At 40.3% G+C, this 17383-nt stretch overlaps 3 protein-coding genes across 3 annotated transcripts; 2 read left to right on the forward strand and 1 right to left on the reverse strand.

The window, feature by feature from the left end:
- Positions 1 to 215: 215 nt before the first annotated feature.
- Positions 216 to 5296, forward strand: LOC101756060 (mitochondrial import inner membrane translocase subunit TIM44-2). Its single transcript, XM_004981341.3, has 14 exons — positions 216 to 510; positions 1200 to 1306; positions 1490 to 1564; positions 1702 to 1777; positions 1896 to 1940; positions 2029 to 2436; positions 2522 to 2590; positions 2683 to 2747; positions 3023 to 3091; positions 3164 to 3236; positions 3772 to 3876; positions 4081 to 4152; positions 4242 to 4304; positions 4840 to 5296. The coding sequence occupies exons 1-14, from the start codon at positions 448 to 450 to the stop codon at positions 4972 to 4974; spliced, it is 1425 nt and encodes a 474-aa protein (XP_004981398.1). The 5' UTR covers positions 216 to 447; the 3' UTR covers positions 4975 to 5296.
- A 244-nt stretch (positions 5297 to 5540) lies between these two features.
- LOC101756461 (vacuolar protein sorting-associated protein 35B) lies at positions 5541 to 13841 on the reverse strand. The gene is made up of 22 exons (XM_004981342.4): positions 13563 to 13841; positions 13369 to 13465; positions 13151 to 13277; positions 11890 to 12075; positions 11089 to 11176; positions 10878 to 10934; positions 10695 to 10784; positions 10492 to 10614; positions 9824 to 9898; positions 9693 to 9752; positions 9390 to 9506; positions 8944 to 9183; positions 8799 to 8864; positions 8555 to 8644; positions 8142 to 8231; positions 7686 to 7775; positions 7119 to 7187; positions 6944 to 7024; positions 6684 to 6791; positions 6459 to 6562; positions 6253 to 6366; positions 5541 to 6167 (listed from the first exon to the last, which is right to left on the reverse strand). Exons 1-22 carry the CDS (start codon positions 13683 to 13685, stop codon positions 5951 to 5953), a joined length of 2412 nt encoding a protein of 803 aa, XP_004981399.1. The 5' UTR covers positions 13686 to 13841; the 3' UTR covers positions 5541 to 5950.
- Positions 13842 to 15339: 1498 nt separating this feature from the next.
- On the forward strand, positions 15340 to 16598 carry LOC101756866 (TLC domain-containing protein At5g14285). Its single transcript, XM_004981343.2, has one exon. It carries the CDS (start codon positions 15508 to 15510, stop codon positions 16273 to 16275), a length of 768 nt encoding a protein of 255 aa, XP_004981400.1. The 5' UTR covers positions 15340 to 15507; the 3' UTR covers positions 16276 to 16598.
- Positions 16599 to 17383: the final 785 nt, after the last annotated feature.

Raw genomic sequence — 17383 nt, forward strand, 5'->3', positions numbered from 1 at the left:
AATTTGCCTGGCCTTCCCCCCGTTGACCGCCAGATAGGAGTTCGAATCGATCATGATTCGACCATCTTTCGCCCCAAGAAAATATCTGCACGTTGGTGACAAAAATGCACACGCATTTTTCAAGTATTACATATAAGCCCTCGCCGCTCACGCACAATTTGCAAAAGTCGAGTTACACAAGGTACAAAATTTTACTATTATTACACCCTGGTCCTTCCCCTTCCCGTCTTCCCTTAAACCTATAATCCCTCCCGCCGCCGCTTTCTCCCTCCGCACGCGCGCCGCCAGCTCCGGCGTCCGGCGATCCTCCCGCCGCCTCCTCCCTCCGCACGCGCGCCACCAGTTAAGGCAGTTCGGAGAGCCGCTTCGCCGCCCCGACCACCGTCAGAAGGTTCGCGGGAACCCTACGGCAGGCTTTCGCCCCGCGGCCCGCTGATTGCTTTAGGGATGGCGACTTCCGCGCTGCTCCGGGCTCTGCGGCGGCCCTCGTCCGAAGCCGCGCTGCGATTGGTGAGTGGAGTTCAGTCTCTTTTAGCTCTTTGGTAATAGATTTCGAATAGCAAGGTACATGTGGGCGTTGGTGTCTAGAAGAGGTTTAGGAGGGGACAGCGAGACAAAAATGAGTAAAGGTCATGTTTTTCTGAAATAGCAGATGGTCATTTGCTCTGTTCTGTCGAGAAATAGTCTATCGTCTGAAATAGCTGATGAGCATTTTCTTTGTTGTTGAGGAGTAGCCACTAGTGTGGATCCATTGGGAAAACTTGTTCAGTCCTGCAGTTCCAACAAAAAAAAAGGAGCCATTTGTTTGCTAAGTTTGTGCTACACATGCTTTGTGTTTAATTGAATTTGAAGACTTGTGTGAAATTAATTTGTTCCATGGATTATTTTTATGGTTGCGCAAACAAGACAAATGACAATTCAAACTTGGTTTGCATCTTCATTTCATTATGGGTTGCTTATTTACAATGACACAAACAATACGATTTCATAGGTTAGGTAGACTTTCCTTTGTTTATTGTACTTAAAAAACGAAGTCATCTAGATGACTAGGCCTTTTTCTCTATCCAATATATGGTCCAACCAATGTGGGATGCCTATGGAGTTTGATTCGTTAACCCTATTTTCATACTGTATTCCTTTATATTACATCACTACCTGCATTTTACTAATTGCCATGCAATTGCTGTTACGTGGTGTAGGCAACAAGCGCAAATGTGCAAGCAATTACTGGATATAGACATTTGAATAACAGGAATTTAAGTGTTTTCAATGAGTTCTCGAAGCAACTAAAGGGGGAGGCCAAGAGGTATGTGTTACTTTCTAAGGTCTCCACTGCCATGGTGACCACAAAAAGATCAATGTAGCAGGCATATGATAGTTAAATATCTTTAGGTGTTTCTCCTTTGATTATATACTATTTGATCACCTTTATAGAGAATTGTGCATATCAGCACTTTTTCCCTTCGTTTATTATTATTATTTGTTGCAGTAATCCTGAGTTCCAAAAATCCATGAAGGAGTTCGGTGAGAAAATTGGTGTGGTAAAGGAAGACCTCAAAGTAAGGTATAAATTGGCGAAGTATTGCACTATTTTCATTTTGAATCTTCTACATAGTGTTTAAATTTCGTATATACTTGAATGAATGAAGCTCTGCACTTTTAAGTGTCTTACTTGAAGACATCACAATATGATTTATGCAGAACTAAGAAAACGACTGAGACAATATACAAAAGTGTTGATGATGTTTGGAGTGAAGCTGAGGAGACATCTAAAAAGGTAGTCAGCCACAGTGTTTGTGAAGGATGATTGTTTAATATTGACAAATGTGTCCTATTCATATCTTTATTTTTTTATGCTCATAAATTTATGGGGGCAATTCTTTTTTCACTCTTAGGTTACTGCAAATATAAAAGAGAAAGTGTTTGCTGCTAAAGAAGAGGTGAGTGATAATCAATAACACTTTGATACAGTATGGATCATGAATTTCTTTAAACACATATTCTTTGCCTTGGTTGAATTGTTAACAGGTAAAGGAAAATTTTGGACTTGGAAAAGAAGAGAGTACAAGTTGCAAGGATGGTTCTCCTGGAGCTTCAAAACAGGAGAAAACTGAGTCATCCTCGCATTCAGATGGCACGTCTGAAGATGCCACAAGCAGCTATACATTGTTTACTAAATTGAAGTCAACAATCTCATCTGCTTCACCAGTTGTATCTGGTGCATTTGCAAAGTTGAAGGATACAAGAGCCTCAACTTTAGCTAAGCAGGGATATGAAATCATCAAGGAAGAGTTAAGCTCTACCTCTAGCAGAAAGAAGAAACATCAAGCTAGACATGCTTCTGCTAAAGTAGAAAAGAGTACAAGAACCGATTTAGTTATTACGCCAACAAAGAAGTCGGTGCTGGGTGAAAAATGGGAAGCATTTAAGGATAAGGTATCTTTAGAGGATATTGTTAAACTCTGTTCCTATCTTTTTTCATATAAATCCCCTATCTGAAATCCATTTCTCTCTCTACAAGATCCGAGGTCATCCAGTCTATAAGAGAGTGGATGAATATACCAAGCCTGTTGTAACCAAGGGACAAGAGGTACCATCACAATGCTGTACAGTTGTATTTGATGTATCTGGTCAAAAGTTTCCTCTTGTAGGGATATACATGTTTTGCTTATGCAAATGCAGGTAGCTGAGGATGTCCGAGAAAGATGGGAGACAAGTGACAATCCAGTAGTTCAGAAAATTCAAGAGTACGATGTACTCCATCATTTCTTTGTTCTGTCTGGTTAATTAGATGGATTCGATCTGAACTATGCTTTTCTAGCGCACTTAGCACATTAGATATTGCGTCTTGAAAGCACCAAGTATGGCTACTGTAGATGCATTCATGGCTGCAAATCCATTGGTGTCGTTAGTAACACAAATGGGCATAAGACATAAATGCAGATCTCTTTCTTGCATATGCAAATCATTAAAATTGTTGTGTCTGACATGCTGTTGATTTTCCTTTGTTATTTTCTTGTAGTTTGAACGAATCTTTGCTTGAAGAAACCACAGCTGCGGTGACATTCAGGGAAATTCGGCAACGAGACCCGTAAGCCGTGTGTAACATAACTTTGAGAAACTCAGGAGGTAGCTGAATTCTGTTTCACCGTTTTGTGCACAGGTCCTTTTCTCTAACTGATTTTGTTGCTGATGTTCAAGAAACGATCAAGCCTGTTCTCACTGCATATTCAAAGGTAACCTTTATCTTACTAAGGACAAATCCTTCCATTCATTGTGATTTGCTGATTGTCCTAATGAGATGCTGGTTTGTGTATTACTCCCACCAAAGCTTTTGTATGGCGCACATGCAACTGAAGATTCAAACTTTTTCATATTTGACCAATACTTAGCCTAAAGATACAGATTATACCATGAAAATTTGGTACCACCAGATTCACATTTGAAAGCATTTTCATATGATGTTAATGTCATGGTCATGAACATTATAATATATGAGATATTAATGGTGATCTGAGCATTACATTTTGAAAAGGAGTATTTCTTTATGTATAGTTGGTGAAAGATTAAAAAATTCGGTGCAGTTATTATGAAATTAATGAGTTTCAGATAAGTTTATAATGCAAAGTTCAAAGGGATCTGTTTGATAAGTTCAAAGGATCAATTAAGATTCTGTTTAATTTACATGAAAAGTCACACGCACCCGACATACATACATTTTAAGAATCTTTGGTTATATGACAAATTGACAATTACATATGCTGCTTTCAGGGTGATGTGGAGACTTTAAAAAAATATTGCACCAAGGAAGTGATCGAGCGCTGCAAAGGAGAGAGACAAGCGTATGCATCACAGGGCATATTTTTCGATCACAAGGTAGGCCCTTGTTGACTCATGTCTTGAGCATTCCCCTTTCCCAAAGCTTTATTGAATCCAATATTGATTTTTCCCCTTCTTTTTAACTATGTTCTGTAGAATATTATTTGTTAACTCCTAATCTGAGAAGAGCCACATAAGAGCTTTCTGGCTTTGTTAAAAAAGAACAAAGAAAAAAAATCTTATAGTTCATTGTCTTTTCAGATCCTGCACATTTCAGAAGCTGATGTATTGGAAACAAAAATGTTTGGATCTTCACCCATGATTATCTTGCGCGTAAGTACATTAGCTGTATGTTGATTTTTTTCTTTTTGGTCGAGTTTGTCCTACTTACAACATATGCTTGTTTCCAATATATATTTCAGTTCCAGACGCAGCAGATATACTGTGTCCGAGATAGAGAAGGAGAGGTCACCGAAGGAGGACAGGTAGGCAATTTGTATGGGATATATCTAACCATCCTTTTCTATATGTTTGTCATGTGTGGTAAGCTGATTATAAGGTAACTCCAATGTTATCTGGGTTGCTTAATTTGTCTCAATCATGAACTCTCTCATGCTTGATAGAATCTGGTGAATGACTTTATCCCCATTTACGAATCTTAGTGCAATTAAGTATAAAACCAAAGCAACATCGCAAACATTCCCCCTGAGTTTGGGTAATTAATTATTGCTTGCTCTGCAAACAATGGTTCGTTACTTGAACCTGAGTTACCTCATGGTGACTCTTACATAGCAGGTCATTAGATGTTCATATTCGTATATATGAATAGCTCAAGTTTTTATCCACTATATATTGAATTGATTACCATGATATATATGAGTGAAAAGCCCAAGATTTCCTGCACCTCATAAATAGTTTAGTTGGAGTTTTCAGAAGTGATAATGTGCTCGTAATTGGCTTATCTTAGTCGATAGGTGACATGGTGGTTGACATTTGTATTTTCTGGTGTAAATGTTGCAGGATACCATTCAAACCGTCTTTTATTCGTGGGCTATGCAACTTCTGGACAGCGACGAGGTGCCAGAAGAAGAATCATATTACCCAGTTTGGCGGCTGCGTGAGATGCAACAAGCTGGCGTCAAAGCCCTCATATAGAGCAGATCTTTTTTGTTCTTGCTCATCCATTTATCAGCTATCGCTCTACCTTCACCACTGCTCAATGAGCAATGTGCGAGAACGTTGCCCCCTCGGCGCAAAGCAATTTTCCACAGATTGTTTCTTTTGATGTGTCCTGATGATAGCAGTTTGTTCTTATTCTTTCCTCTAACGCGTGTGTTGCTCGTTTTAACGTCTGCTGAGAAACGGTTGTCGGCAGCGCAGTGGTGACATTTTGTTCCAGATCGGAAATGAAACACCCCCGAGTTGTAACAGACGCAACAGACCAGGGCAATACATTCGTTGACTCGCCCTTTCCGTGCGGATGAAGCTCCCATCCGATCTCAGGAGCTATTCTTGGGATCACCAGTAGCTTGATGTTGCTGAGTAGATATAGGCTCAAGCCACCAATGTTATCTACAATTAGTACTCCCTCCGTTCTAAATTGATCTTTTTACGTACATAGCTTCAACATTCGCAATGTTATCTACAAAATCACCTGAACATAATAATTTGGGATGAAGGGAGTAACAACATGCCATCGAGCGGGCACGGAGCACCCAGCATAAGTTCACCACCGACCACTATGAACCAATCATTAATGTCCAGTCAGAAAAGAGTTTTGTACTCTGAATGTTACAGAAACCTAAACCAATACGCTTTGCAGAAGAGGGGAAAATATACAACAATGACACTCAGGTCGGAAGTGAAACCGGTACACGAACACGAGTTATCCTGTACAGACCTGTGCTCCCCAAAGCACGAGCTTATTGCCACCTGATTAAACCCACAAGTGTTGCCAATGATCGAGCAGACCAGCTTGGACCGTGAGACTTGCAAATAACAGCTCATATAAACATCTTTTGGTCGAAGGCAGCTGAAACTGATGGTTTCTGTTCCACTGAAGCATGCCAAAAAAGAAGACTCAATTCTCAACAAAATCGAAACCTGTCATGGTGCCGTGCTTGGTTCTGGCTCATGAACTTGTCTTTATTTGTTCATATTTTTCACCTATGCTTCCGCCTTTCTGCTTCTGAAATTCAATGTACCGCAAAGTGCTAGAAAAGAAGGCCTCTGTAGATGGATCGGCTACAGTGCTTTCACTTTGCTTCTCAGTCCTAATCAGTTCAATCAAATCTTGAATCACAGTGTTCGTGATCTGGGGAATTCCTTTCTCAAAGAAGTACAAGTACCTGAAAATGGTGAGGGTATGAGGCTTAAGCCAGCAGATGTCAATCATGCACCAAAAAACATATCAAAGTTAGTTCTGGAGTTTACTTGTTCAAAATTTCAATAAATAGAGTAACGGATCCACTGCTTCCCCTTGTCGCACTAGCCATCTGTTGAGCAGCATTTGCGATTCTCAAGGCACGCTTTAAACAAAGGAGAACCCTGGAACAAAGTTTCAACTAGGAAGTCAGTAACCTCTTAATATATCAGATAGAGCCAACAGCAGTTCTAACACTCTAGATCAATTGTACTACCTTTCACCATCCATTATTCCATCTTGGTCATCAGTCCAGAAAAGATGTGAACACGCATAGACTGCTCGGCATTGATCAGGTTTCTTGAGAAGTTTTGCTGAGTACTGCACAAAACAGTAGCCATGTTATTTACACAAGACGTTTTGCAGTTTGTCCAAAAAAAAACCGATTTCATGCTACAGACTACTGGAGTTGAGAAGGCTACATTAAAGCAAGAGTCATTACCCCTGTTGTCTTATGAGTGAGGGTGTCTCTGTTTTCCACCCCGAATATATTCATCCGCTGAAGGGTTCCAATTATTAGGTGAATTGCAGTGATTTGAGCCTTTGAATCCTGCTTGTGGCATAGAAACATTATAAGGGAAAATGGAACATATAAATGCAATCAAATATCCTTACAAAAGGCACATCAAATGACATTTATGAAAGGAATTGCATCAAACTCAGGTAAGTAGTCATGCACAGATGGTGGGGAGGGGGTCATACCGCAATTTCTTCTTCATATAAGATGAATGCTTGAGTAAAGAACTCATAAGCAACTGGCTCCAAATCACAGTCATTGGCGGCCTAAATTAATAATCATAATCAGAAAATAGGGACAACTATGAAGATTGACAATAAATTGTTTCTCGTGGAACATAATATATTGTTACAAACATACCTCTGCACATTGCAAATATAGTCTCAGAGCTAACTCTGGAGAAGGAACACATGAAAGCGCTTCAATAGTCTGGACATGTAAAGACAACAACAATGAGAATGTGGAAGAATATGGAGTGATTGCATGAAATATTTTGCAATTATGCATCTAAGATTAGGCGTGCCAGGTTATTACTTATATTCACCGTAATTTGCCTACAGCTTAAAGTTAACAAATGCAGAGAATATGCGCTGTTCCTTGGATCTTCCTATTGTGAAAAGCAAAGATACATAACTGAAAAACATACTCTCTCCTCACCGAAAAGAGTGTAATTCTAGCTTTTGTCCTAAGTCAAACTATCATAGAGAATAGTATCAAAATTCATGATGAATCTAATGATACGTAAATGGTATCATAAATAATGGTGTGTTTTTTTGGTACAAATTTTGTCAAACTTGAGATGGTGTGACTTACAATAAAGCTAGAATGACACTCTATTTGGGATGGGAGGGCATACTTTATAGTGGTTGCGTTTGTTCTGAAAGTGGAACTAAGTTATATGCATACAAAATAAATCAATGAACAAACCTGATGCAAGATCTGGAATATTTTTTTTGGAGTTGCAGGAACATCCTCCCCAGTTACATCTCCATCTTGACCTTGTAATCGCCTGACCAACTGCAAATAAGACAAGTCATCCATGTATTAGATGCTTCAAATGATAATGGTTGCATAGATCAATGTGCAAAAAAGTACGATCTGTTGATGTTTTGCCAGTACCATGAATGTTTTTCTTCAATTTAGGAGGATACTGTATACGAATGTGACTATTCACTAACATAGTCTTAAGAAAAGGCAATCTAAAAGCACAAGTGGAAAAGGACCCAGTCTTATTGGGAGTAAATATTTGTTGCTTACTAAAAAAACATCATTCAATCGTATACATTTCAGGTTTTTGAAGGAGCATGAGCATTGACCATGAAAGTATTTTGAAATTAAAAAAATCCTTATATCTTAACATTTTCAAAGAGTTGTAGAACAAACCTTAAGAGCTGAGAATACTAATGAAGGCACAGTGAAAGTTAGCCGCTTGGGTCCTCCCAGAAGTATATGCTTCTGAACAGTACATAAGATCTGAAAGACAAAGAAGCATATTGCAATGAGAACTTTGAAACCGAAAGGGTTAAACACATGAATGCTGATATAAATAAGTGCTGCCTAGCAACAGAGATTCATGATTAGAACTAACATTAAACAATATTTTTCCTAATTTTCAGAGAATGAACATGTTCCAGTGATATGACAAAATAAGAGAAAAAATTCAGTTTATGCAAGCTGATTCAAAATAAAAAAGGTTTGTGCAACACAGATGCATAGTACATGAATGTGGCCACAAAGTGGAATCAGTGATGGGGACAGTGCAATTTTGTATACTTTCATCAGTAGTTAAACTTTACCTTCAGCATCTCCTCATGATCATCATTATGCAACATGTGAATAAGGCGTGCTACGGAATTTTGTTCCTCCTTAAAGTCCTCTTCGTCAAGCTAAAATGATTAAAAAAAGCATAGTTACAGTTTGAGAAAACTTGATTAGAAAATGAAATTGAAATGTTCCATGCTGATGTAGCTGAACAAGATTGACAGCAATAAGCAAAGGAAAGAAGATAACAAACAAGTCGAACAAAATGTACGGTCTCACCTCATCATCTTGAGCCCCATCCATATCTTTTATAAGCCCCTTAATTAAATCGAATAGTGCTTCAATCTGCAAGAAACAATAACACAGGGTGACATGATTAATTGCTGAGTAATATGAAGAGCATCATCATAACATGAAATATTACCTTGTCAGAAGTCGATATGCAAGTTGTGTTCTTCATTATGCTTTGAATTATTACCACAGCCATCACTTTGGTTGTAGAAATATCCAGATAATCCATAACCCGAGGATAGTTTGAAAGTTCTAATGCAGTAACAATATTGCTATATTTTTCCAGGGGAGCACTAAGAAGTGCAACAATTTGCTTTGTTGCCCTGCTATCTTCAAGTTTTGCCTTGCCTGAAAGCTTCTTGACACACGCACCCTGTCCAATGACAAATATAATGTGAGCCGGAAAGTTCAATTGACATGAGATCATTAATGAATTTACATCATTGGCATACTATCATGAGATCATTAATTTATTTACATCATTGGCATACTATCAATTATAGTGCAATGGCTTCACAGAGTTAGCAAACAGACCGTGAGAGAAAAACATAAATCATATGATTGTCTAAAGAAGATTACCAGCACTTGGTCAACATAATCAAGCCGATCAGGATGTACACGGAGAGTAAATGTCAGAAGCGATACATATAATGTTACTGCTCCAACAACCGGCATGTCAGGTTGGGCTTCTATCACCTGCCAAAAAACCATAATTCGGCTGTTTAAGTTTTCCTATAGCCAAAGCCAAACAGCTTTGCAATTTGAACAGTGAATAAATAAACGAGGGCACAGTCATATTGCCCAGTATGTATGATAGTTGCAAACTTTTATCATTAGATCATCATATGAATGATCACTAGTACGCAACACCTAGAGTTTTACCTTTCCAATAGCGTTACTGAACTTCACGAAAGCTTCAACTTGCAAGAATTCTGGCAATACCTGCATAATTCATTTATGTCAATAATATACAATTTGCCTTGATCAAGTGATAGTGATCTATGGATGCTTACTTCAGGACTCAAGGCAGCATAGTTAGACAGTCTGTCCATAAGTTGGGAGAGTACTGTTTTGATATCAACACTTGGCTGCAAGATAAATTTAAAAATGAGTTCAGTTCTTGGCGAAATAAATAGAAATTGCATGTAAACTCCCAAAATAAATCAAACTTCACAGTATTCGGTGTTTGAGCTTGGTTGGATATATTTATTCTACAAGGTAGCACATGAACAATAAATGCAACTTATAGCTATGTCAGAGGACTGTAAATCATATTTTCATCATCTAAATATTCTACTATAGTACCACAGTATGCTAATACAGTCATAGCTTAGTTTTTGCTCCAACAAGGCACTGGTTTTACACAAATGCCAGAGACATGTGCACATGTGGGCTCATTGTAGATGAGATCCTGTTGGAATCATATATAATAGTATAATACTGTCAGTCATACAATTTACAAAATTGCCAATTTTTTTACCATTCACAAGGAAAAGAAGAAAATCTATCTTCCAATTTGATCCATAGATAACAAAAAGCCAGGCAAAGCAAAGCAGTCAAGTGCTTGGTTGACCGTTGACAGAATCAATTAAAGGTATCAGCATGATGCATTACAATAGGGCATTCAAATTGGCAAATGCAGCAGGGGATCAAGCCAAAAAAAGGGGGTAAAGTTGCCAACCTGTAGCTGGGGAAATGCACTCAATAATGTTTCCAATGTCTGTAAATGATATTCGTCTGGAAAGACTTGGATTATGCAGTCCATCAGGTAGAACTGTGCGAGGTCATCCTTACAATTAACCACCTGCCAACATATTACTACTTCAGTTTCCAATGAAATCGAAGCAGCACGGTCATTTTACATCAATACTTCTGATTTCAAACCTGTTCTAATATCCTTGGAAGAACAGTTTCTTTGTACATATCAAGGTCAACACCCTCAATCTGGCTTAGAACATGAAGGTTTTTGCCTACCTAGAAGATGGTTATAAAAAATTAATGAGTGACATGAGTACATGACTCAGAAAATAGATTCAAGTAGAATATGCAGAAATGTCATTGAGTTACCAGATCACGCAATTCATTTCTTTCCTTCCCCCGCTTTTCCTTTTCCCGGACAGGCCCCTGCAGACCAGACAAATCATTATCTGGATTCAGCTAGGATGGTAACAAATGAATGGTTTAGTTACTTGTGTCATTTATATAGTGTGATAAATGCATGGCAAAGATTTAAGAAGCGAAGGCAGCTTATGTTGTACATTACAAGCATGCAACATACCTGATGCTGCATCCGGACCCAGAGTTTGTTCATTTCTATGAAATTCTGAAGAACAAATTCAACTGCATCATTAATGCTTTCAGCATCCCTGCATAATTAGAATTCCAAAGCATGATGGGACATATAGAAATCATTGCATAATAGAACAAATTTACATTTGAAGAGGAAATATACTATCAGGACAACTTGTTACATTATGCATTTCCAACTCCCAGCTAAAATGAATAGAACTAAACTACAGATGTTCCTCATTTGTAATTATCCGTATTCATACAGGGCAACTGCCAGTGCCAACTGGAGAGAGTTAGGAATTGGACTATTCAGATGCATTTAATATGGTCGATAAAACTCTAACAGATTAATGACAGAGAAGGGTTGACAATGATGATCCTGAATGCACAGGACATGCAGCACCAAAGCATGTGCAAGATTGTATCAATGTACAGAATGAAGGGGAACTAATTGATATTGGTGCCAATGCATATCTACAATCAGCGTGTTGTATGGTTTGGAAAGAGTAATGCTACAGGATGATGCAGTATAATATTTAGTTATTTACATAACCAAATGGTTAAACAGCCTACCACAACTGCTTCAGACTAAAAGGCCTTTCTTTGTGTCAGTCAAACTATCTAATCATGTATATAAACTTCCATAGTGAAGCAAAAAGAAACAATGTTATACGCTTGTGTAGTTGTGTACTGGCAGCACAGTGTCGTAGAATTAGCATGATAATACTGAAACTCAAATCAAAATTAACTAGATTGAGAAATAGCACAGCATGAGGTAAAGGTGCAATACCCTTCATACTCGGAACCAATATCCGGCAATTTGTCTCTGCTTATCTGAGAAAGGTAGCTTCTCAGGAAAAGGCCACGAAGAGGATGTTGAATGCCTCGACACATTTCAACAAGGTCTTTAAGAACATCTTTAGCAGGAGCCTCTTTCGACTTAATGTACACAGACCCCACTGTGCACAGGAGATAACTGGCATGAAAACATGCATCTTCATAAGTTTCACAAATGTTCAAAATCTTGATACTAGTGTTTCGCAAAAAAATATCATAACAAAAGTATACTAGCGATAGCGAACATGAATAGCAGTTGATATGATATTCAGATAATGATTTTTATACAAGTTAACTACAGTAAACAGCGAACAGGTAAACCCCAAAAATGGTTGCAGTCATGATCTATGTAGAATTCTACCATTGTACAGTGCCTTAACTTCCTTCTTTTATAAAAGGGGTATGTTAAGAATAAATAAACTGCAGACAAGTGCTCAGTGAGGCTAGAAAATTAATCTCCTCAGCAAGGCTAAAAGAGCTAGTTTGCTTATAGTGGATTTAATTTGATTAGATATACAGGGAAATTGCAAAGTGGTCTCCACGAATAAAGTATTAGTAAAGGCTCGCATGCCAGTGTGAAAGAATTTCCATGTTTTGTGTTCTTGTTTTAGTTTAAACATGTAAGACCCCAATCAAATTGGATATCTGTGACTGCAATCACATCATCAATTATGTGGACATTAACTGAAAGACATCAGAAAAGGAAGCACATCAGCTTGATTCATAAGCACACAGTATGATGAGGTTCTTTAATCTGGATGATGACATTCTAGAGAAGTCAGGGACATTGACTATGAGCCTTGTGGGATGAAGTTTTGGTTAACATGCAATTCTGGGAGCTATCCTAAAACGCTGCAACATTTACACCCCTTGTGAAAAAAAACATTTTTTTCATTTGAGCATGTAACAACTACAGCAGAAAGAGAAACAACTAGTGGTAACCTGACATGATGATGTACTGGGTTCAAGAGTGGATACTGGAAAGATGAGCATAAACTCTACTTCACTCATGACGTGTCAGCAGATGTGCACTTTATTCAAAGTAGTTTTTTCAGCACAGCAAAGAGCCACTCACAAGTTGTGTTCTCAAGATAAGCAAACTATCTCATCGTTTTGAAAAAGGGGGCATGTGCTTTATTTTCCTTACTAGCATTTAGTGCGTAGCAATGAGAACTGAGAATATGCAAAATGGGGGCAGAGCTGAGGAGCCTCACAGTCTCGGTAAGACGTTGCCAGCATGCTGAACAAGCTCGTACAGATCAACGACGGAGCAGCTGCCCCGCCGGGTCTCCTCCCTGAAGAACATCTCCAGTTTCCGCATCTCATCAAACGCCCTCATGTCTGCAGCCCGACAAGTGAATATCATCAAACCCCAACCTATCCCACTTTCAGAATTCTAAACACCCAGCAGCCCGGGATCACAATTACTCACAGAGCTCGTAGTACTTGTGCGGCGAGAGCCGCGAGGTGCGCAGCTCGGAGAGCATCTGTGCCGAGTACTTGAGCGCGTCCTTGAGGTTGTTCGAGTCCTGCGCCCAAATTGCACGATTGGAGCACACACCGAGGAAGGAAAGCAGCAGTTGGGAGGTGGAGGCGGAGGGGTTAGGGTTCGGCGGGGCGGCTTACGAGAGCGCGGTGCATGTAGAAGGCGTTCTGCTGGACGCCGGCGATGCCCTCGGCGAGCCACCGCTCCTCGTCGTCGGCGCCGCCGTCGGGGAGCATCCTCGCCGCCGCCGATGCTGCCGCCATGCGCGCCGCCTGGTGAGGTGGATCTGGTCGGCCTCGGCCGCGGCGCCGGGACTCGGGGTTGGATCTCGCGTGGGCTGTCCCCGAGGGGGCTGTGTTGGCTTGGATCGGTGCGGGTGTTTGTGTTCTGCTGCTCTCTGTTCGTCGCGCGTATTTTTATTTATTTTTCTTTTCCTACTAGTTTTTATTATGGGTCGATCGGGATCAGTCGGGTTGACGCGCGGGTGTGGCGACGGCTGACTGACAGTCTGGCTCCGGATTTGAACTGGTTTGTTACATCAAAGTTAACCATGTACTAGTACTACTATTGGGATTTCAGTACCTTACTGAAATTGTGTATTTTGCTTCATGAAATATATAAACATGGTAATCGGGTAGTAGATACGGTTGTATGTCTTCTATTTATATATAGTTGAGATAGATTTTTTTTCTGTAAGGTTTCTTTATTGCTAAGCTATTGCTATGCTCTTATTTTGGAGTTTTGTAACAGGATAAATTTTATTTTTAAGTTTTTTTAAAGAAAATAGCAAGCTTTAAAAAATACATTTTCAACTTCCAAACTAAAAGAGTTAAAACTTTTCACTCACCCATCTTATTACGATGGTGTAACATTTAAAACACTCTTACCCTTAACATAATATGGTTGACTGAAGAGCAATTTTACATGTTAGTAGCGCGATGTATCATACCATGCAACTTCAAGAAAAAAATATCCGCTTGTTCAGCTAATGACTACAATAAAAAAAATTAGTATCAAACACATAGTAAGATGTCAGTAGTGCGATGTCCCATACCATTTTTTTTCTACGTGATCTCAATATCATAGATCTAAACATTTATGTATGGAGGGATTTGGAATAAAAACTAATGCTGGCTATCAAAGTGGAGCTATGCTTGTTAGCAAAAGTTAAATTGTAGTTTAACGGATTGTCCATTGTGCAATAAATGATATAGGATAGCTAGCAAGAAGGATCTAGTGAGAAATATATGAAGATTAAGGTTCACTAACTTCTGTATATATCGATTTGTCTCGTCGTTTAGGTCTAGTGTGCAACATCATAAATAATCACGGAACATTAGGATTTGATTCTCAATCTATCTCAAAAATAATTACTATGAAATTATGAATTAGTACTGTTGTATGAGTTGATTGTATAATTGATAATAAATGAATTAAATTAAATCATGTTACATATTATATTAGTTGTACGTATGCATGGATTATCAATTGTTTACTAATTGAAGAAGCAGTGTTGTTCTATTAAATTCTCTAATCTTTTTAGTTATAACCTATATGCTCATCTCATCCACTTGATCTTCTCCTAGTGGTTGTTCCTTTCAAGGTAGCATAAATAAAAGGCAGCAATTGTATATGAGAAGATTCTTCATCTCTTTCTCTCCTATGCAATTCTTCCTCATATGCAAAATCGTGCACGACTCCATTACAAATTGATAAAAGAAAGAAAGAAGAGTTGGTCAAATTTTTTTAAATAACCTTTGTCAATTCTAGAAGATACCCCTCTTCCTCGCGACCCAAACCTTTTTCTCAGCGAATTTAAAACTGACCACTAGTCCTATCAGAAATCAGCAGCCTCATATCACACGAAACAAACAAACAATAAACAAAAACCCTCATCGTTTAAATCTCTCTCTCGCCCTTGTTAAATTCCCACACCAATTCCAACAATCGCCTTCTCCCCTTCCCAACCGCAACAAACCAAACCCAGCCGCAGCTCTCCACGCCTAACCCTACTCCTCCATCCAATCTCCCCTGCCCCGCCGCCCTCGATCCGGCGGGTTCCTCTCTCCCCGGCGCAGCGCCGCCATGGATTTGTTGGCGTCTTTGGTTGCCGAGGAGCGGTGGCTGTTCCCCGCGTTCCTCGTGATGTACGCCGCCATCTACTGCGTCGGCCAGCTCGTCGTGTTCCGGCGGTGGGCGCCACGGCAGCGGCTGGACGGCGCCAGCTGTCTCATCTCGCTCTTCCACGGGACCCCCGCCGCGCTCGCGGCGGCCGGGGCTATCCTCGCGCTGCCCGCGGGGTCCCGCTCCTTCGCCGCGCCCAACGAGCGCCTTCAGGAGCACGTCCTCGACTACAGCGTCGCCTACTTCACCATGGACCTGCTCCACTACCTCGCCTTTCTGCCCGGAGACGTCCTCTTCATCGCGCACCACCTCGCCACGCTCTTCGTCTTCCTCACCTGCCGCTACATCGTCCGCCACGGCGCCTACGCGCTGCTCGTCCTCCTCGTCCTTGCCGAGGTCACCAGTCTGCTGCAGAACGTCTGGACGCTCGCCGGGATCTGGCGGGACCAGTCCCCTGCTGCCGCTCGTGTCTACGGCGCCCTCTCTCCGCCCTTCTACGTGCTCTACACGCTGGTCAGGGGCGTCGCCGGTCCGCTCTTCCTCCTCAAGATGACCGTCTTCTACCTGTCCGGCCAGGCTGTCGATGTCATCCCGTGGTGGGTGCGGATCTCTTGGATTGTTGTTGTTGGCACCGCCATTGCGGTCAGCAACCTGTGGATTTGGAACCTCTGGAAGGAGCTATTCAGGGAACGGAACCAAGCTATTTCAAAAGCAAAGAAAGACACATAGGTCAGGTCGCTCTAACCATGTACTGGTGTACCAACCATGTAGCAGCTGAATCATTCCAAACTGCCCCGACAATCGACATGGATGATGAGGACCATGATTTTGATTAGATGGTAAATGCTGATCTTGGATGACATTGGTGGAGAATGCTTATCTGTAAGATACATCTCTTCATTCGTTCATAGAAAAATCAGATCAGGGAACTAGTTTAGGGTGCATTGCGTGGAAAATTATTTGGAATGGTGTGATATCTCTAGTGTGTGGTCAAAATGTAATTGTACTGCTTGATAAATAATGAAAAATGGGTACACTGTTGTTTGTTGCCATTGGCATTGGGTTTGACCGGAATATTGCTTCAACTTCTATGCAATCGTTTCATTAGCTGCCTCCAACAATTTAATAGCTTAGTATGCTGCTCAATATAACAGGTAAAAATCAAGCTACCTCTGAATTGTTTACCCACCAGAAGTAATTGGCACATGTTACAGTTCACCATTATTGAGCTGTAGTTTTGTGGACTTTACTTTGAAAGTGTTAGTGATACTTTGAGCTGGACTGCTGAACTTCACTCTGAAAGTGTTTTGATACTTTGAGCTCCATTCTTCTTGACTAATTTCTCACCGTGAACAATTTTAAGATGACGCAACTACGTATATAGAAATGGAAATCCCGCGCGTTGCTGCGTGTATCATAATGTCTATCACACTGCTCACTCAAATGACTATTTTAAGGCAATGCAATTGGGATTATCATAGAACTAATGCAACTGGAAAAAGGTATCGCGGTAGAAGGGGAGTTCCATATGTTTACTAAATGCAATGGGAACTGATAGAGATACAACCAATGAGAGTAATCCATGTATTTACTTATAAATGTAAGAAGCTATATCTTTATTATGTCCAGCAAAAGATTGACATGGATCCGTACTAAACCTCTCCAAGGTTGTCATCGCCCAGCCGCAAGCTGTCCGATCGGGTCGGGGCATGTGGATGCGCTCGATTCCCTGGGTGTGGCTGAGGGAGGCTTTACCAGTGTAGTGTAGGTCTGGCTTCGATCTTCCTTTCGGTGGCAGTTCTGCTCGTCCTCCTCACTCCCACTAGAAAACCACTCC

The sequence above is a fragment of the Setaria italica genome, chromosome IX, assembly GCF_000263155.2.
Source record: "Setaria italica strain Yugu1 chromosome IX, Setaria_italica_v2.0, whole genome shotgun sequence".
NCBI classification, from domain to species: Eukaryota; Viridiplantae; Streptophyta; class Magnoliopsida; order Poales; family Poaceae; genus Setaria; species Setaria italica.